The sequence below is a fragment of the Maniola hyperantus genome, chromosome 21 (genome assembly GCF_902806685.2).
Source record: "Maniola hyperantus chromosome 21, iAphHyp1.2, whole genome shotgun sequence".
Classification (NCBI taxonomy): domain Eukaryota; kingdom Metazoa; phylum Arthropoda; class Insecta; order Lepidoptera; family Nymphalidae; genus Maniola; species Maniola hyperantus.
The window spans coordinates 12104394-12119189 of NC_048556.1; the positions used below are offsets into that span (position 1 = coordinate 12104394).

At 37.4% G+C, this 14796-nt stretch overlaps 1 protein-coding gene across 4 annotated transcripts in view; it reads right to left on the reverse strand.

Annotated features, from left to right (window-relative positions):
* bnl (branchless) overlaps positions 1-14796 on the reverse strand; it is a 258684-nt gene that overhangs the window by 36565 nt on the left and 207323 nt on the right. For all 4 annotated transcript variants that reach the window (XM_069505663.1, XM_069505665.1, XM_069505662.1 and 1 more), the window contains exon 4: positions 13766-13869. In XM_069505663.1, the coding sequence (XP_069361764.1) occupies positions 13766-13869 (104 nt within the window). The remainder of the gene's footprint in view (positions 1-13765; positions 13870-14796) is intronic.

A 14796-nucleotide genomic window follows, 5' to 3' on the forward strand; every position in this document is an offset into this window, starting at 1 on the left:
GTAAATCGATATAGCTCGCGGCAGCTGAAGTGGCAATGGGCAGGGCACATAGTTCGAAAAACCGATAGATGTTGGGATCCCAAGGTGTTGGAATGGCGAATTCGCACCGGAAAGTGGAATGTTGGAAGACCCCCACTAGGTGGAAAAAAAAACCACCTATCGCAAATTCAGGCATCCTCCAAGGCTCATATCTACGCCCCAACTTTCAAAACCTCTATAAAACTAACAAATGTAATATACCACAGCTTTTAAATGAAGAAACAACCTTACTTTTACAAACAAAACATTACCCATAGCATTCCAAAGATCCACAAGCGCTAAAAGGATCTAAGGCGATAATACAAGACAGTATCTATTAAAAATAGCCCAGACAATTGTCCCGGGATAGAAACAAAAGGACACGAGCAAGGACCAATTTGCCCCCCTATCGTCGGTGGCCGTCGATGACAAATCGTCGATCGTCAGCGGGTAATGAATCGACCGCCTGATTAATGGTGTCGCGGCGCTATCTGCCATGGTGGTGTTGCGTCTTTAATGGGATTATTGAGATAGGGGGTTTTAGACTTGACACTAGTAAGAGCTAGGCGATAGACAAGCTAAGATATTATAAAACTGTTATGATTAATGGTGTCGCGTCGCTATCTGCCGTGCTGGTGTTGGGATTATTGAGATAGGGGGTTTTAGACTTGACACTAGCGAATGCTAGGCGATACACAAGCTAAAAAACTTTATCTTTACAAAAGATTTGTCACTGAGAGCGATGATCGCCTAGTAGTTACGACTTTGGCCTTCCTACTTAATATGATTTCGGCATAATTAGTATGGCTTAGGTACAGTTTGTTAATTTCTTTGATCTGTTTCATTTTGTCTATTCTGCATTTTAGCAGATATTTTTTAGCAGATCTGTTTTAATTAAACATTTGAATGCAATCCTATTTCAATTTTATTATTGTATCTTTTCTATTATAATTTTATTGTTTGCCGTTCGTATACAATGGTTCTTACTGTGAATAAAATCTTTGACTTTGAATAATTTTAATTTTAATTAAATGCTTTTTTGACTTTCTTTCAATAATAATAATAATATTAATAATTTATCTGGACCGAAGGCAGCGCGTTTTCTGATAAATTGTGTGTTAGGACAATATTGAGTAAGCTATAGCGTTTGATCGCCTTCGCTTAGCTCTCTTTGGACAACAATATAAAGTACTCTAGTATCCTTACGCACATTTTCTAAATCTCTCACCCGTAGAGCGCTAAGCCGCAGGATCAATCTGTGACGGGTCCATTTGTCAAGTGCGCTCCAGCATCCGCTGAGATGCGTCGGGAAAGGCACTTACGAGGGATTTCTGTAGATTATGATAAAAATATTTTTGGACTGCATTTGGGGCACAATTTTTTAACTCCAAATGTTCTGTATTCGATTATAACCCGGCTTGCGTGGATTTAGTGTTTTTTTATTTCGTGGGAATTCTTTGATTTTCCGGAATAAAAAGTAGCATAATAATATATTTATGTCTGTCTTACAGACACAAACAATGCCCATCAAAATTGGTTAAGCAGATGGACCGTAAAAAAGAACCAATAAACAGACAGTCAGACCTTTTCGTGGCCCATGCAAATACCTAAATCCACGCGGACGAAGTCGCGAAATCATCTAGCCGTACCCATATTATATAATATGTGAAAGTATGCTTGTTTTTTGCTGGTTTGTCCTTCAATCACCCTGATCAACGCCGGATCGAACGGTGTGATTTTTGCATACATACTAAAGACCTGGAGAGGTACATAGGCTACTATTTATACCAGAAAATCAAAGCATTTCCACAGGATTTTGAATCCCAAATCCACGCCGATGATATATAGTATATCTAGTATCTAGTATAGTATATTTTCAAAGTCATCGATAGTAAAGTAAACTTGTAATGTTAGCATCACCGCAATCCTATGGTAATACCGCATTATGCACATGTTCTCAATGTATCGCTCTATACTGAGAGTCTAGGGCAGAGGGCTAGGCTGTGTATAAGCTAAAAGGATACCTAACGGTAACGCAGTACGGACCCCAGCAATGTAAAGCCTGCACTACACTCACGCGCGAATTGCAATTATTCTTTCTCTACATTCGCAAGTTTTCGCAGTCTACTCAGACCTTAGTAGTGGACATCAAAACCAACATCGACAATATACCATGCTGAATAAAACCTAAAGACAAAAAACACCGAATTGAGATCATCCTCCGTTTTTGAAAGTGTGATCTTACTATAATTATGTGTTTAGTCAATTTTAAGATAGTTATCACTCATATTTTTAACTAGCTTATGCTCGTATAAGATAAATGGTTAGAGTTGCTATTTATTTCTTGAAATTGCTACTAAACTCTTTAGATTTTGCTTAAGAATTAATTCTAAACCATTGACATTTTATTTGTAAACAGAGGCACGTCAAAATGATAGACAAAATACTACAGACGTAACAGATAATATATAGCAGCTAATCCAAAGGTCTTACATGGTGAAATTGATTTTATTATATTTTAGAAGTAAAGTAATTGTAGATTTAAATAGAGTATAATGTGGAATTTTGAAGTGTATAAATTTAAAACTAAAGTTTAATCTCTATTGTCGACTCTATTGAATTTGAGTTTTATATGGTATCATTATACTTATGGAAAGGGTAGCCAAAGGGCTATAAATGGCTCTGCTTTGACGGTAGACATCATTAATTTTCCTATTTTTAAGAAGAAGCTGTGACATACCTACAGGTACGAATATTGTTGATTTTATATTTCTATTGTTGTACTATGTATGTTGATTTATGTATTGTTAAAATGTGTAATTGGTATTTCAAAATAGACACCACCGAGTTTTTTCTTGCCAGTTCTTTCTCTCGGTAGATAATATGCTTTTTACGAACTGGCGGTAGATTTTTCTTAAAGGAAATAATAAATTATTTAATGATAAAGCAATAAGTAATGGTAAAGATAAACTTTGATTTGGAGGGAGTTTTTCCCTGAATAAAACAGTTTATTTCCTTATACAATCTTTTATTTTGTCTCCTACCTACAACCACGCCCTAGCTTATTGATAACGAACTAAGGTTTAGGCTCTCAGTAGGTTATTTCCTGACTCTATTGTCTCTATACTTCTGAGGCTAATCTAGCACTCGCGACTTCGTCCGCGTGGACTACACAAATTTCAAATTCCTATTTTACTCCCTTCAGGGTTGAATTTTTAAAAATCCTTTCTTAGCGGATGCCTACGTCATAATAGCTATCTGCGTGCCAAATTTTAGCCCGATCCGTCCAGTAGTTTGCGCTGTGCGTTGATATGTCAGTCAGTCACCTTTTCGTTTTATATTTAGATAAGACTAAAATTTGTTTCAATTCTGGATAAGAAAAGCTTGTTTTCAAAAATTAGTTTTCAAGACTATAGATTTCTGTCTACTGTCACTGGTCATACCAGTGTTCTACTCTTGGATTTATATTCATTCGTATGTATTAGGTACTGAAATCAGGCAAAAAGAGGATGTCCATTTTTTGAAGGTTTAGAAAAAACTGCGGGCTAATGCGGCAAGAGTGTAGAGCGGGCTTAACCATAAACCGCGATTGACATAGTTCCATTCATAAATGTGATTTGAGATTCATAAGTAACAAGATAAATAGAATATCATTTGGAGAGTAAGTAGCGGGTACCTGTTTAGAAAGTCGTAACTCATAGTTTTGGAGGATAATTATTTAAATGGGATAAGCTGCTGAATTTACGTTGAGCTTTCCGACATAGCGCCTTCCTTTATTCAACTTTAAAAAAAGTCAAGAGTCGGACTTCCATATGAAGGTTTCTGTACGTTCTGTATGTAGGTACCATCTAAATATGTATAAAAGGAGAAGGTGACAGACTGACTGACTGACTGACTATTTTTTTATATAAGAAGATAAAACAGTGACATTTTCATGAAAGTAAACATTCATGTAATTTCATTGTGATTCGAGCACAAAGATTTGTATGTAAACCTTTGAGCCTGTGTAACAAAATAAAATACTTAAAATTTTCTAGAGAAATCTGGAAAACCACAGACACAAATATCATTTCCTAGAACGTGTCTACGAAATCTCATTTAGTTTGATTGTTTTATATTAAAAAAGAACCAAACTATAGTTGCTTGGATAGCGTTTCGAATAAATTCCTCTTAAAAGTTGAATGGGGAACCAACCTCACGCATGGTCTTAATGCATCAAAGCGAAAAAAGTAACACTTGTAAGAATCATTAGCGCAACAGTAGCGACGCCGCGTCAGCTCAGCCGGGGGCGAGCAGTTGTAACGAAGATAAGTTACTGCTGTCAGTGCATATGCGGGGATGCATATGCAGTGTTGATGGCGTTTTTCATGCATACTAATAGAAAGCTAATGATTCCGACTGTGTTTTAGTATCCACCCATTTAGTTTATTTTAGTTTTTTTTAAACCTAAAGCCTAGCCTTATCTAGTGTACAAATCATGCCCATGTGGAATGGTGCCAAGAATATTGGCTGCATTTCCGCGCTGGACAGCAAGGTTGATCCTTTGTGCAAAAAATGAGCCAGCCCTTCTATCACCAGATGAGGCTATTAAACGCGGTGAAATGTCTCCTAAAATTTTCTTCGCACTAAAACTCAATGGCCACAGAGTCTCCGCCACGGTATTTTACTCAATATTGCACTTTATGTTTTTGGAAAAAGTGAAGGAAAAGGTGACTGACTGACTGATCTATACAGCTTAAACTACTGGGTGGATTGGGCTAAAATTTTGCATGCAGATAGCTGTTATGGCGTACACATCCGCTAAGAAAGGATTTTCGAAAATTCAAACCCTAGGGGGTGAAATAGGGCCTTGAAATTTTTTGTAGTCCACGCGAACGAAGTCGTAGACATATTCTAGTCGGGTTTAATTCTCAACAAGGTGGTATGACATAATTTAGTCACTAAAGAGCGCCCACCACCCAAAACTCCAGTTCGCAATAACTTTTTATAGGCACTTAAGCCTCCTACACACTGCGCCAGGACCAGGGTGGGAATTGTTACACTTTGTTATCTGTACGAGCCTTGAATCGATGTTAACCAGTAATATATAGACGCATTACTCGTAATGATATGCCTAACAGCCGGACATACAAGCCTAGTACATTAGTGAGCTATAAATCTAATTATAAACAACTCTAGTTATGTTAAGTGAACTAGTTTAAAACATATTTACAGCTTTGTATTACAATTTTTTTTACGTTGACTGGTTTGGTCTAGTCTAGTCTAGACTACGATCTTTTTATGAGTGACTAGCTTCTGCCCACGACTTTGTTCGTGATTCATTATATATCTATATATATAAAAGGGAAAGGTGACTGACTGACTGACTGATCTATCAACGCACAGCTCAAACTACTGGACGGATCGGGCTGAAATTTGGCATGCAGATAGCTATTATGACGTAGGCATCCGCTAAGAAAGGATTTTTGAAAATTCAACTCCTAAGGGGGTGAAATAGGGTTTTTAAATTTTGTAGTCCACGCGGACGAAGTCGCGAGCATAAGCTAGTAATTTATAAGCAGCTTTCTAATGGTGAAATAATAATTAATATTAATAATCTAAATATATAAAAGGAAAAGGTGACTGACTGATCTATCAACGCACAGCTCAAACTACTGGACGGATAGGGCTGAAGTTTAGCACGCAGATAGACATACACTAAAAAAGGATTTTTAAAAACTCAACCCCTAAGGGGGTAAAATAGAGGTTTGAAATTTGTATAGTCCACCCGGACGAAGTCGCGGGATATGCTAGTTATTAATAAGACCAGTAGCGTAGTTAACCAACCTATGGATTACAAACAAATAAACAAATCTTGCTTCTTTATAATTTTACTCCTAAATGACTCAAACCAGGAATCGAACGCGGGATCTTACGAAAGCAAGGCCGCCATCGTCATTTGGCCAGCAATTTGTTGTGTCGAACACAGTTTTCTGATTTTGTTTATGTCCATAGCGTTACATTACTTGTTGTAGTAAATACCTACTGAAATAAATTTTATAACCGTACAAACATCCATACGTCATACTAATATCATAAATGCGAAAGTATGTCTGTCTGTCTGTCTGTCTGCTAGCCTTTCACGGCCCATCCGTTCAACCGATTTTGACGAAATTTGGTACAGCGATAGCTTGCATCCCGGGGAAGGGCATAGGCTACTGTTTATCCCGGAAAATCAAAGAGTTCCCACGGGATTTTGAAAAACCTAAATCCACGCGGACGAAGTCGCGGGCATCAGCTAGTTACATACACCCCTAGATGAAAAGGTCACTAAGTCAAAAAACCAAAATGTTCAGAAACGACGAAAAACTGATTTTAGGATATCTATGAAAGATACGGAAAATCTAATAATACATTCGTAAAAGAAATATTTTCTAAAGCTTGTTCAACTGACTTATTTGTATGTTATCTGTTAAAAACCCGAAATAATCGAGATTTTTTAGTTACTCTAGTTTTGCAGCGGTAGTGAGCAAGTTTTTTGTGCAGTAAGTAGAATTAGCTTACTTTATCTGAAATGAAAATGAGTTACATTACTTTTCACCTCAAAATTGAGATAACTTTTTGTTGTAGAGTTTTGAGTTACGCCATGAACGGGTGATAAGTTTTAATTTTAATACAATAAAAATGGTTGAAATATAGCAGTAACAAATGTAAAGAAAAACAAACCCGTTATTTATTTACTGAATGAGTAATAAAAGCTGACTAACTGACTGATTGACTGATCTATTAACGTTCAGTTCAAACTACTGGACGGATCGGGCTGAAATTTGGCATTCAGATAGCTATTATGACGTAGACATTCGTTAAAAAAGGATTTTGGAAAATTCAACCCTTGAAGGGGTGAAATAGGTGTTTGAAAGTGTAGCAGAAATAAGCTAGTTAAAAATTAAATTTAACTGAATCATTAATTATTTGTATTAGGATGGTTTCTCCGTAACAAAAAACTGGTATTTGCTTAGTTTTATATGAACAAATTGGCGGGTTATTGAGTCAAACTTGGTACTACATTTAAAACGGACATTTTTCTCCGCAAGGAGGTTGCAATTTGCGAGCAGGGATTTTTTTTTTTAGTTGATCCCGTGACTTGTAAGTTGTACAGCTTTCCTGAATTACTCGGGGTTTTGGTTATATTAACCGTACATGTCTCCAGTTTCCTTAGTTTCTTCTTACTCTGGACTATTTGTTCTTTTGCTAGAGTTTCTACACTTGGAACTAGATTGTGATCCTCATGATCAGGGTGTGTAGTGTTATTTTCATTGGGTCTTGAAGCAATATTTTGGCCTAGATTCTGAATTTCGCAATAGGAGCCAGAAGCGTTCTTTCATCATTTGAGCTATTACTACGCGAACTTGAACTGCTAGACGAAGATGAAAGGGAGCGAGTTCGTGATATTATTGGCGAAGTTATTGTTATCGATATTATCGTTGTGCGGGTCTGCGTCAGAATCGTCGAAATGAACTGGTGAGACAACATACTGATGTTTCAACTTTTCGTTGTCCGTCAGCGTCTTTAGGCTGCTCTTCAAGTTTTAAAGAAGATTCTAAAAGGCTCGGTGATGAAACTAACCCTTCTTCAGCTGGCGACTCAGGTTCATACGCTCTATTGAGCATTTCCATATTATGAGGGGATGAAATACTTCTTGAAACATCCAATGCTACTGGCAACTCAGGTGCATTACTCTATTTAGCATTTCCATACCAGGGTACGGAAGCGTTCTTGGAGCATCCATTGGAACTGACAACTCAGTCTACTTTACCCTATTCAGCACTTCTGTACCATGGGATGGAAGGGTTCTTCTATCATCCAATGCTGCTAGCTGGTCAAGATCCTGTTTTTGTGTTTATCATTTCTAACATGAGTTTTTCTGTACTTTTTTGTCCTAAAAACGAACAATCATGTAAAGTCAACCAACTCAAAAAATCCAAATATATCACGTCCTGCTTTTCGAATCTTAATAGCGAATAAAAAATCTAATTCTAAATGTCATAATAATAACCTTTTATCTATGAAAAGTACGTTTTTGACTAAACAGGCCAAGATAAAGTAAGTTAAACTTTCCCTCAACAAAACTACCGTAAGTCGGAATTTGATTTTACTGTCATGTAAATCTCAGTAACTTGAAATATCAAAAAAAATATCGCAATAAAATATCACCAAAACAACGTAACTCAAAATGAACAATAATTATTATAAATAAAATTTCTGTAAAACACAATTAACTCTAAATAAAAACGAATTTAATGATGACTTACGTTAGTAAATTTGACGTGAACTCCTCCAACTCAAAATGAGCCATTATTCAAACGTCATCAACCTTCATCGACCGGAAGACTACTCAAAATGACGGAGTATGTTTGCGCCGTTGAGGGGAGGGTCATTCAAGTAAACCTACGTTTTGGACCATTATTCGATGACGGTTGAAGGTATAGTTACGTGAGTTATATCGCCGTGTAGGTATTCGAGTCAGGAGTTTGAAAATGCCACTAACTCAAAACACGCACTTTTTGACTTAGTGACCTTTTCATCTAGGGGTGCGATATAAGTCCTAAATTGTGTAAGAGTATATTCTGGTGATTTTACACATTCACCTTTGTACCACTAAAGCGTTAAATTAAATGTTACAAGTTACAACCAACAATAGGTACCTATATCTAATAACAATGTTACAAGTTACAAATCAGAAATGAGGAGATCTCTAGAAGCACCAGAGTACCGACATCGCACAACGGGTTGCGAAGCTGAAGTGGCAATGTTGGAGGCAATGTGGCGTTGTGTTTGAGGTTCCATGCGCTAAAATGGCGACCGTGCACCGGAAAGCGCAGCGTTGGACAACCTTCCACTGGGTGGATATCAAACGAGTCGCAGGGAGCCGCAAGCGGCACAATACCGTGGCGTGTGGAAGTCCCTACAAGAAACCTATGTCCAGCAGTGGACGTATATCAGTTGATAATGATGATAATGAATGTAACACCCACATTGGCACACTTCACACGCCTTCGAGTTTACTTTATGGAGAACTCTCAGGCATGAAGAATCTTAGGCTATAATGAATGGAGATCCGAGTCTTCACCGCTAGGCTATCACCGCTTCACTTTATTAAGCAGGTAGGAAAATAAATAATTATTATACGTTACGAATGAACGTATGGTCAGCCTACACTCGCATCCGATGACGGACCAAAACCAGAACACCTTTCCCGACTCTATCAACGCGGCGGTACGCGGAAGCAGTAATATTACATCAACGGCTGCTTATTGACGGTCGATTGCACAGCGTTTGACGTGCGTTTTTACTAACATTTCAATATAACGCGTAAAATTTAACTCCTCACGCGCCATTTAAATTTTTTTTATCAAATTTCACGACAAAAGTACGATTTTAGTCATTATTTTAAAGGTGAACCAAACTTTTGACATGAAATATGACCTTTAGTTAAAATGGCGCGTAAGGAGTCATTTTGTACGGACCATACTCAATTTAATTAGTCCGCGTGAATTGTTTATTAAAAATTCCGTGGGAGTTCTTTGATTTTCCGGTTTAAAAGAAGCCTATGTCACTATCTAGGTCTTTAACAATTACATGCAAAAAATCATGACGAACCGTTGCGACGCCATTGAAAGACAAACTAACAAACAAACGCACTCGCATTTATATATGGGTAATAATTAGCCAAGAATCATCCTTGTAAGTTGTAACGACTGCTCTCATAACTTTTTAACATTGAAAGCATTATGAACTTAGTGAGTCTTGGCAACCAAAACATGAAATGTTTTTGGTCGGATTTCTTTATTCCAGAAATGTCTGAATGTATTTAATGTATCGGGTATCGTTAGAATCCTTACATCATCCCATCACTGGCTTTAATTTTTTTTAATTCAATATCATAGCGGATTTATGGCACCATTTTTATTATTGAAAGCAAAGAAAGAATTTGGATTTGATTAAACAAAGGGATACCACTAGGAGAGACTCGAGATCATAATTTATTAGCATTGCAACCCAAGCAGGCTAAATTGAAAATTGAAGCAATATGGAATGAATTATGCATTGAATTATTCATGTAGTCATGCATAAATAGAGTCACCTACTTAGTAAATACTCGAGTAACTATGGATATTTCCTGTTTTATTCATATGCAACAGAATCAATCCCAATGAATTTCTTTTTTGAATTAATTTCGAACATTTTAAATTTGGAATACAACGAACAACAATAGGGCTGATTTTTTAAATTGCCAAATCATATTTTTCAATTAATGAATTTTGATATTTTAACAGATTTCAAATCCAAAAACTGGCAATATGGCTTCTGAGTTAAACATGTGCGAAGACAGGACAATTATAAGTCATGTTGTTACATGTAAAATAAGATAAAACCAAAAACGCTAGTGTGCAGTACGCCTTAAACACCGATTTTAATCTCAAATAGTAAAAATATCATAACCACCATAAGTTAAGTAACTTATTAAATTAAGCCCATATAATTGTTTTATTTGATAGTCGGAGCTTCCCACGAAAAGTTTTTATTTTTAACCCCCTAATTAACACGTTCAAGAGAATTAAGATGCTTGTGATCAGAGAGGTATCATAGTGCTAGAGGCGGAGATATTTTTCAAAACGGCCTTTACCCAATACGGTATTTAACTATGTCAAAAATGAATGATTTCTCAGTGATTATTAAATAGAGGGTCTTCCAAAATACGTAAAATCCACGTCCTTTGTTAGGTTTATGTGTGATAACCATTTTAAATTATCGAATAAACTAAATAAAGCGCATCAACGTGACTGTGACGTGATTGTGACGTCATATACCGGTATTTCATAGAATCTCGCATACTAAGCGCGCGTTTTGGCGTTTGATAAAAAGTTACTGATTTGACTAGCTGTCAAATTCCAGATTATTGTTAAACATAGATTCTTTCGCTGTCTCTGCTACTTGACAAAGTCTTTCGAGTTCACAGAAGTTTTTTAAGAGTTCATTTTCGTGACTAACTCTTTGCACGGGTTTAACATACGTTAAACTAGATAAAAACCAGTTTAAGCCACGTCCAAAAATTTTTTTACTAGACCAATTAAGTTCAATTTATCAGTTATATCACGTATTTGTTTAATTTATGTGAGGGCACTTTTCAGGCGTTAAATTTATGACGTCTGCACCTCTATGACCTGTCACTCAATGGTGGTAGCTATCAAAATAACATCAAAGCTATAAACTCAAAACCATGCTCTTAACAACTAACTAACAAGTAGTTTATACACCTACTCAAATTAACCGCTTACGACTTACGACTGATTTGATAGTAGTTACTTGCGTCAAAATGTTCCTCAATGTATTTTTTACCAGTAAAATAAAAACCTAACGAAAAAAAATATTGCTACCGATATGTTTTTTAAATACAAGTGTTACGAAGTGCCTTGCCTGTGGTCCTCTTATTTGAAACGCATACACGTTATTGTTTGACCAAACCCTTACAAGAATGATGAAAATAATGTTGAGTCGGGATCGTTTTGAAATCAAAATCCGATATAATATATCGATACCTATCGATATATTTATTGTTTGGACATAGAGATATTAGGGCCATTTAAAGTGAATCAACAATGAAGGCCTATTACAGTATATTATGCTTATCGACTGATCTGGGAGGAATTTATCGATCTATCGATGATCGATGATCTCGCCGAGGTGAAAGTTCTATTATGACGCCGACTTTATGGAAAAAGTATTGTGTTACAAGTTGCACTTGGGATAGTGATCAGTCAGTCAATGGGATAGTGATCAGTCAGTCAAGTCAAGTCAGTAGGTAAGTATAGAAGAGTGACATAGACTACTTTTTATTCCGGAAAATTCAAGAGTTCTCAAGGGGATTTTCAAAAATCCTGGTTCCTCCTTCACCTTTCCACTATCGTACCGTAAGGCATCACCCGTAATCCATACTTCCATATTATAAATGTGAAAGTGTGTCTGGCTGTCTGTCTGTTTGTCTGCTAGCTTTTCATGGCCCAACAGTTCAACCTATTTTGATGAAAGGTACAGAGTTAACTTACATCCATACATGAAGGACATAGGCTACTTTTATCCCGGAAAATTAAAGAGTTCCCACGGGATTAAAAAGAAAACTTGAATCCATGGGGCATATCTAAGTAGTTACTAATAAGTCGAAATTCCACGGAAACGTACGAAGCGATTTGCCTCCACGTTTCTTATTCGAACCGCTAGGATATGGAACGACTTTCCGGCATCAGTTTTGCCTTGAAGGCTGAATCATTACTTGTGGGGGTGTGCGGGGCGTTCCCTCCCCGATTGCCATCTCGACCTGTCGCGTACTATAATGCATATTACTACATACAGGTCGTTGGTTACAGCCTTGAGCCTAGTATGAGATATTTTTGTAAACGCTTCAGTTTCCCTTCGATTCAAACATAAACCTTTGTTTACAGTGGCGAGTGTTTGTACCTTGGGCTGTTGGTTAGGCGCTGGTAAGTTTCGAACCTTCGTTCTTCTTGGCTGTCGCAATTGGGTTTGTGGAATCTTGAGTTTTCCTTTATTAACTTGTGTGTTTAAATCGATGTAATGTAAAAGTCCGTTAACGTTACGTGCTGAATTCATCTGAAGCTTGTTAGTCCGTTTCCTGCCTAATGTCAGGCTGTCACATTATATGTCGTATCACTGTCACTGTCAATGTCTTTTGAGTAGACCACAGACCCAGTGCCTTGTCTATGATCTGTTTGTTTACATAGTTGTTGTGTTCACAACAGCGAGTGGCGACGCCATAACATGACGTAATGAGTGGTAAATAGTCCATTACGGGTATGGTAGGGCATGGTGGTGGTAGTGGTACCCCCTACCGCAGTGGGGAGCCATTCGTTAATCGTTAATTACATAATTAAGATAATCGAGTGATCTATACCTCAATGTTAGTTGCCTGGTTCATGTAAAGGCGTATTATCGGTATTTGACTTAGAAGACCTTCCCACTCCAAAATTAAAATGCCTGTAACTTTGTAAATCTTTGTTGGATTTTAATATTTTTTTCAGCGTACGTCATTATTTTTATCCTAGTTTATAATAAAGTAATAATATTTATCAAAATCAAAAGTAGGAAAATACCCAATTTAAGAAAATCTAAATCCACGTTGCCCGCAACTCTATCATTTATTCTTTAATGAAATTATTAATCATTAAAGCAATTTTTGGTTTCAAGACGTCTGTGCTGGCACGTAGTCTCGCGAGAGGTCGCCACAGGTCAGTCACTCATTGTGTGTTTACTAGACGAGTTTACGAGCTAACGTCAGTCGAATAAACACACACGTCGCGTTGTTTGATTCATTAATAACTGTGCCAAGGAATCATCAGTTCAATAAAAACCTGCGTTTGATTGTGATTGTTTCACATTTGGTTCATTAAGAGTGTGTCAATGATTAAGAGTGATTTTTATTGGTATGCCGTATGACCCTCGCGTCCCAATTGATGGATGTTGAATTTGTGATAACAATTTCAGTACAGTGGAGGCACAGAGAACTTTATTCAACCTTGTAAGCATATAGAAGGTTTTGCATGAAAACAAAATCGTAAAATGTTGGTTGACAGGGGAGAATGCTTTGTTGTGATTGGTGGACTCAAAAGTCACGCAATCAAGACAATGTACGGAAAGATTCCTTACTGGAAGAAGTGGTAAATGTGTGAAGGTAACATGAGGTCGTACTCACATTAGCGTATTGAAACCCGCAGGTGTCCATGCAGAGGTAGAGGCAAGTGGAGACCCCCTGGATCGTCAGGAGGCCGACCTTGTACGTCGCACGCTGAAGTATCGCTGCAACAAACAGACGGGACACACATTATTTACATATATGAAACTAGCGCATGCTCGCGACTTCATCCGCGTGGACTACACAAATTTCAAACCCCTATTTTACCCCCTCAGGGGTTGAATTTTCAAAAATCCTTTCTTAGCGGATGTCTACGTCATAATAGTTATCTGCATGCCAAATTTCAGCCCGATCCGTCCAGTAGTTTGAGCTGTGTGTGTAGATTGAGATCAGTCAGTCAGTGAGCTTTCCCTTTTATAATAAATATTTAGACGAAAAGAAAAGTCCTGCCTCACGCACTGACTGACTCATCAACCCTTGAACCAAGAAAGTTAAAATTTAGCGTCGAGGTTTCCTTCACAATGTAGACAAAGAACAAACAGAACAAGGCCGGATTTTTCGATATTCCCGCGGAATAGGGAATTTCAGAATCATTTTACAGTACAGTTCTTGCAATTCACGAAGGCGAGTGGACGTCGGAGTGCATGTCGGACCAATCAGTCGCGAGCAAGCGCTCGCAAACGCACACATTCAGTGTACCAAACTTATACCGATACGGCTTAAACACAACCATGAGCCACTCGCCTTCGTGAATTGCAAGAATTGTAACAACTTTACTGTTTGCATACTATTCAACACCATAATATCTAAGTGGGCATGTCTTTTATCCCTTTATATCCAGGTTTCCCATTATTCTCGCCATAAAACATCCTAAATTGGTAATTTCAAAATATTATTCTTAACTTACGACCAAAATGAAGCTACCTAAAGCTTTAACCATCCCATAATTGCTCACTTTGTAAACCCCTTTGAAATCCAACATGGGCATCCGCCATCCCATATCTCATCAAACAATAACCATCATCGCCGTGGCTTCCAGAAAACGTAGAATAAGCTCTAATGGTGGCCATGGGCAATGGGCAACGGGCCGT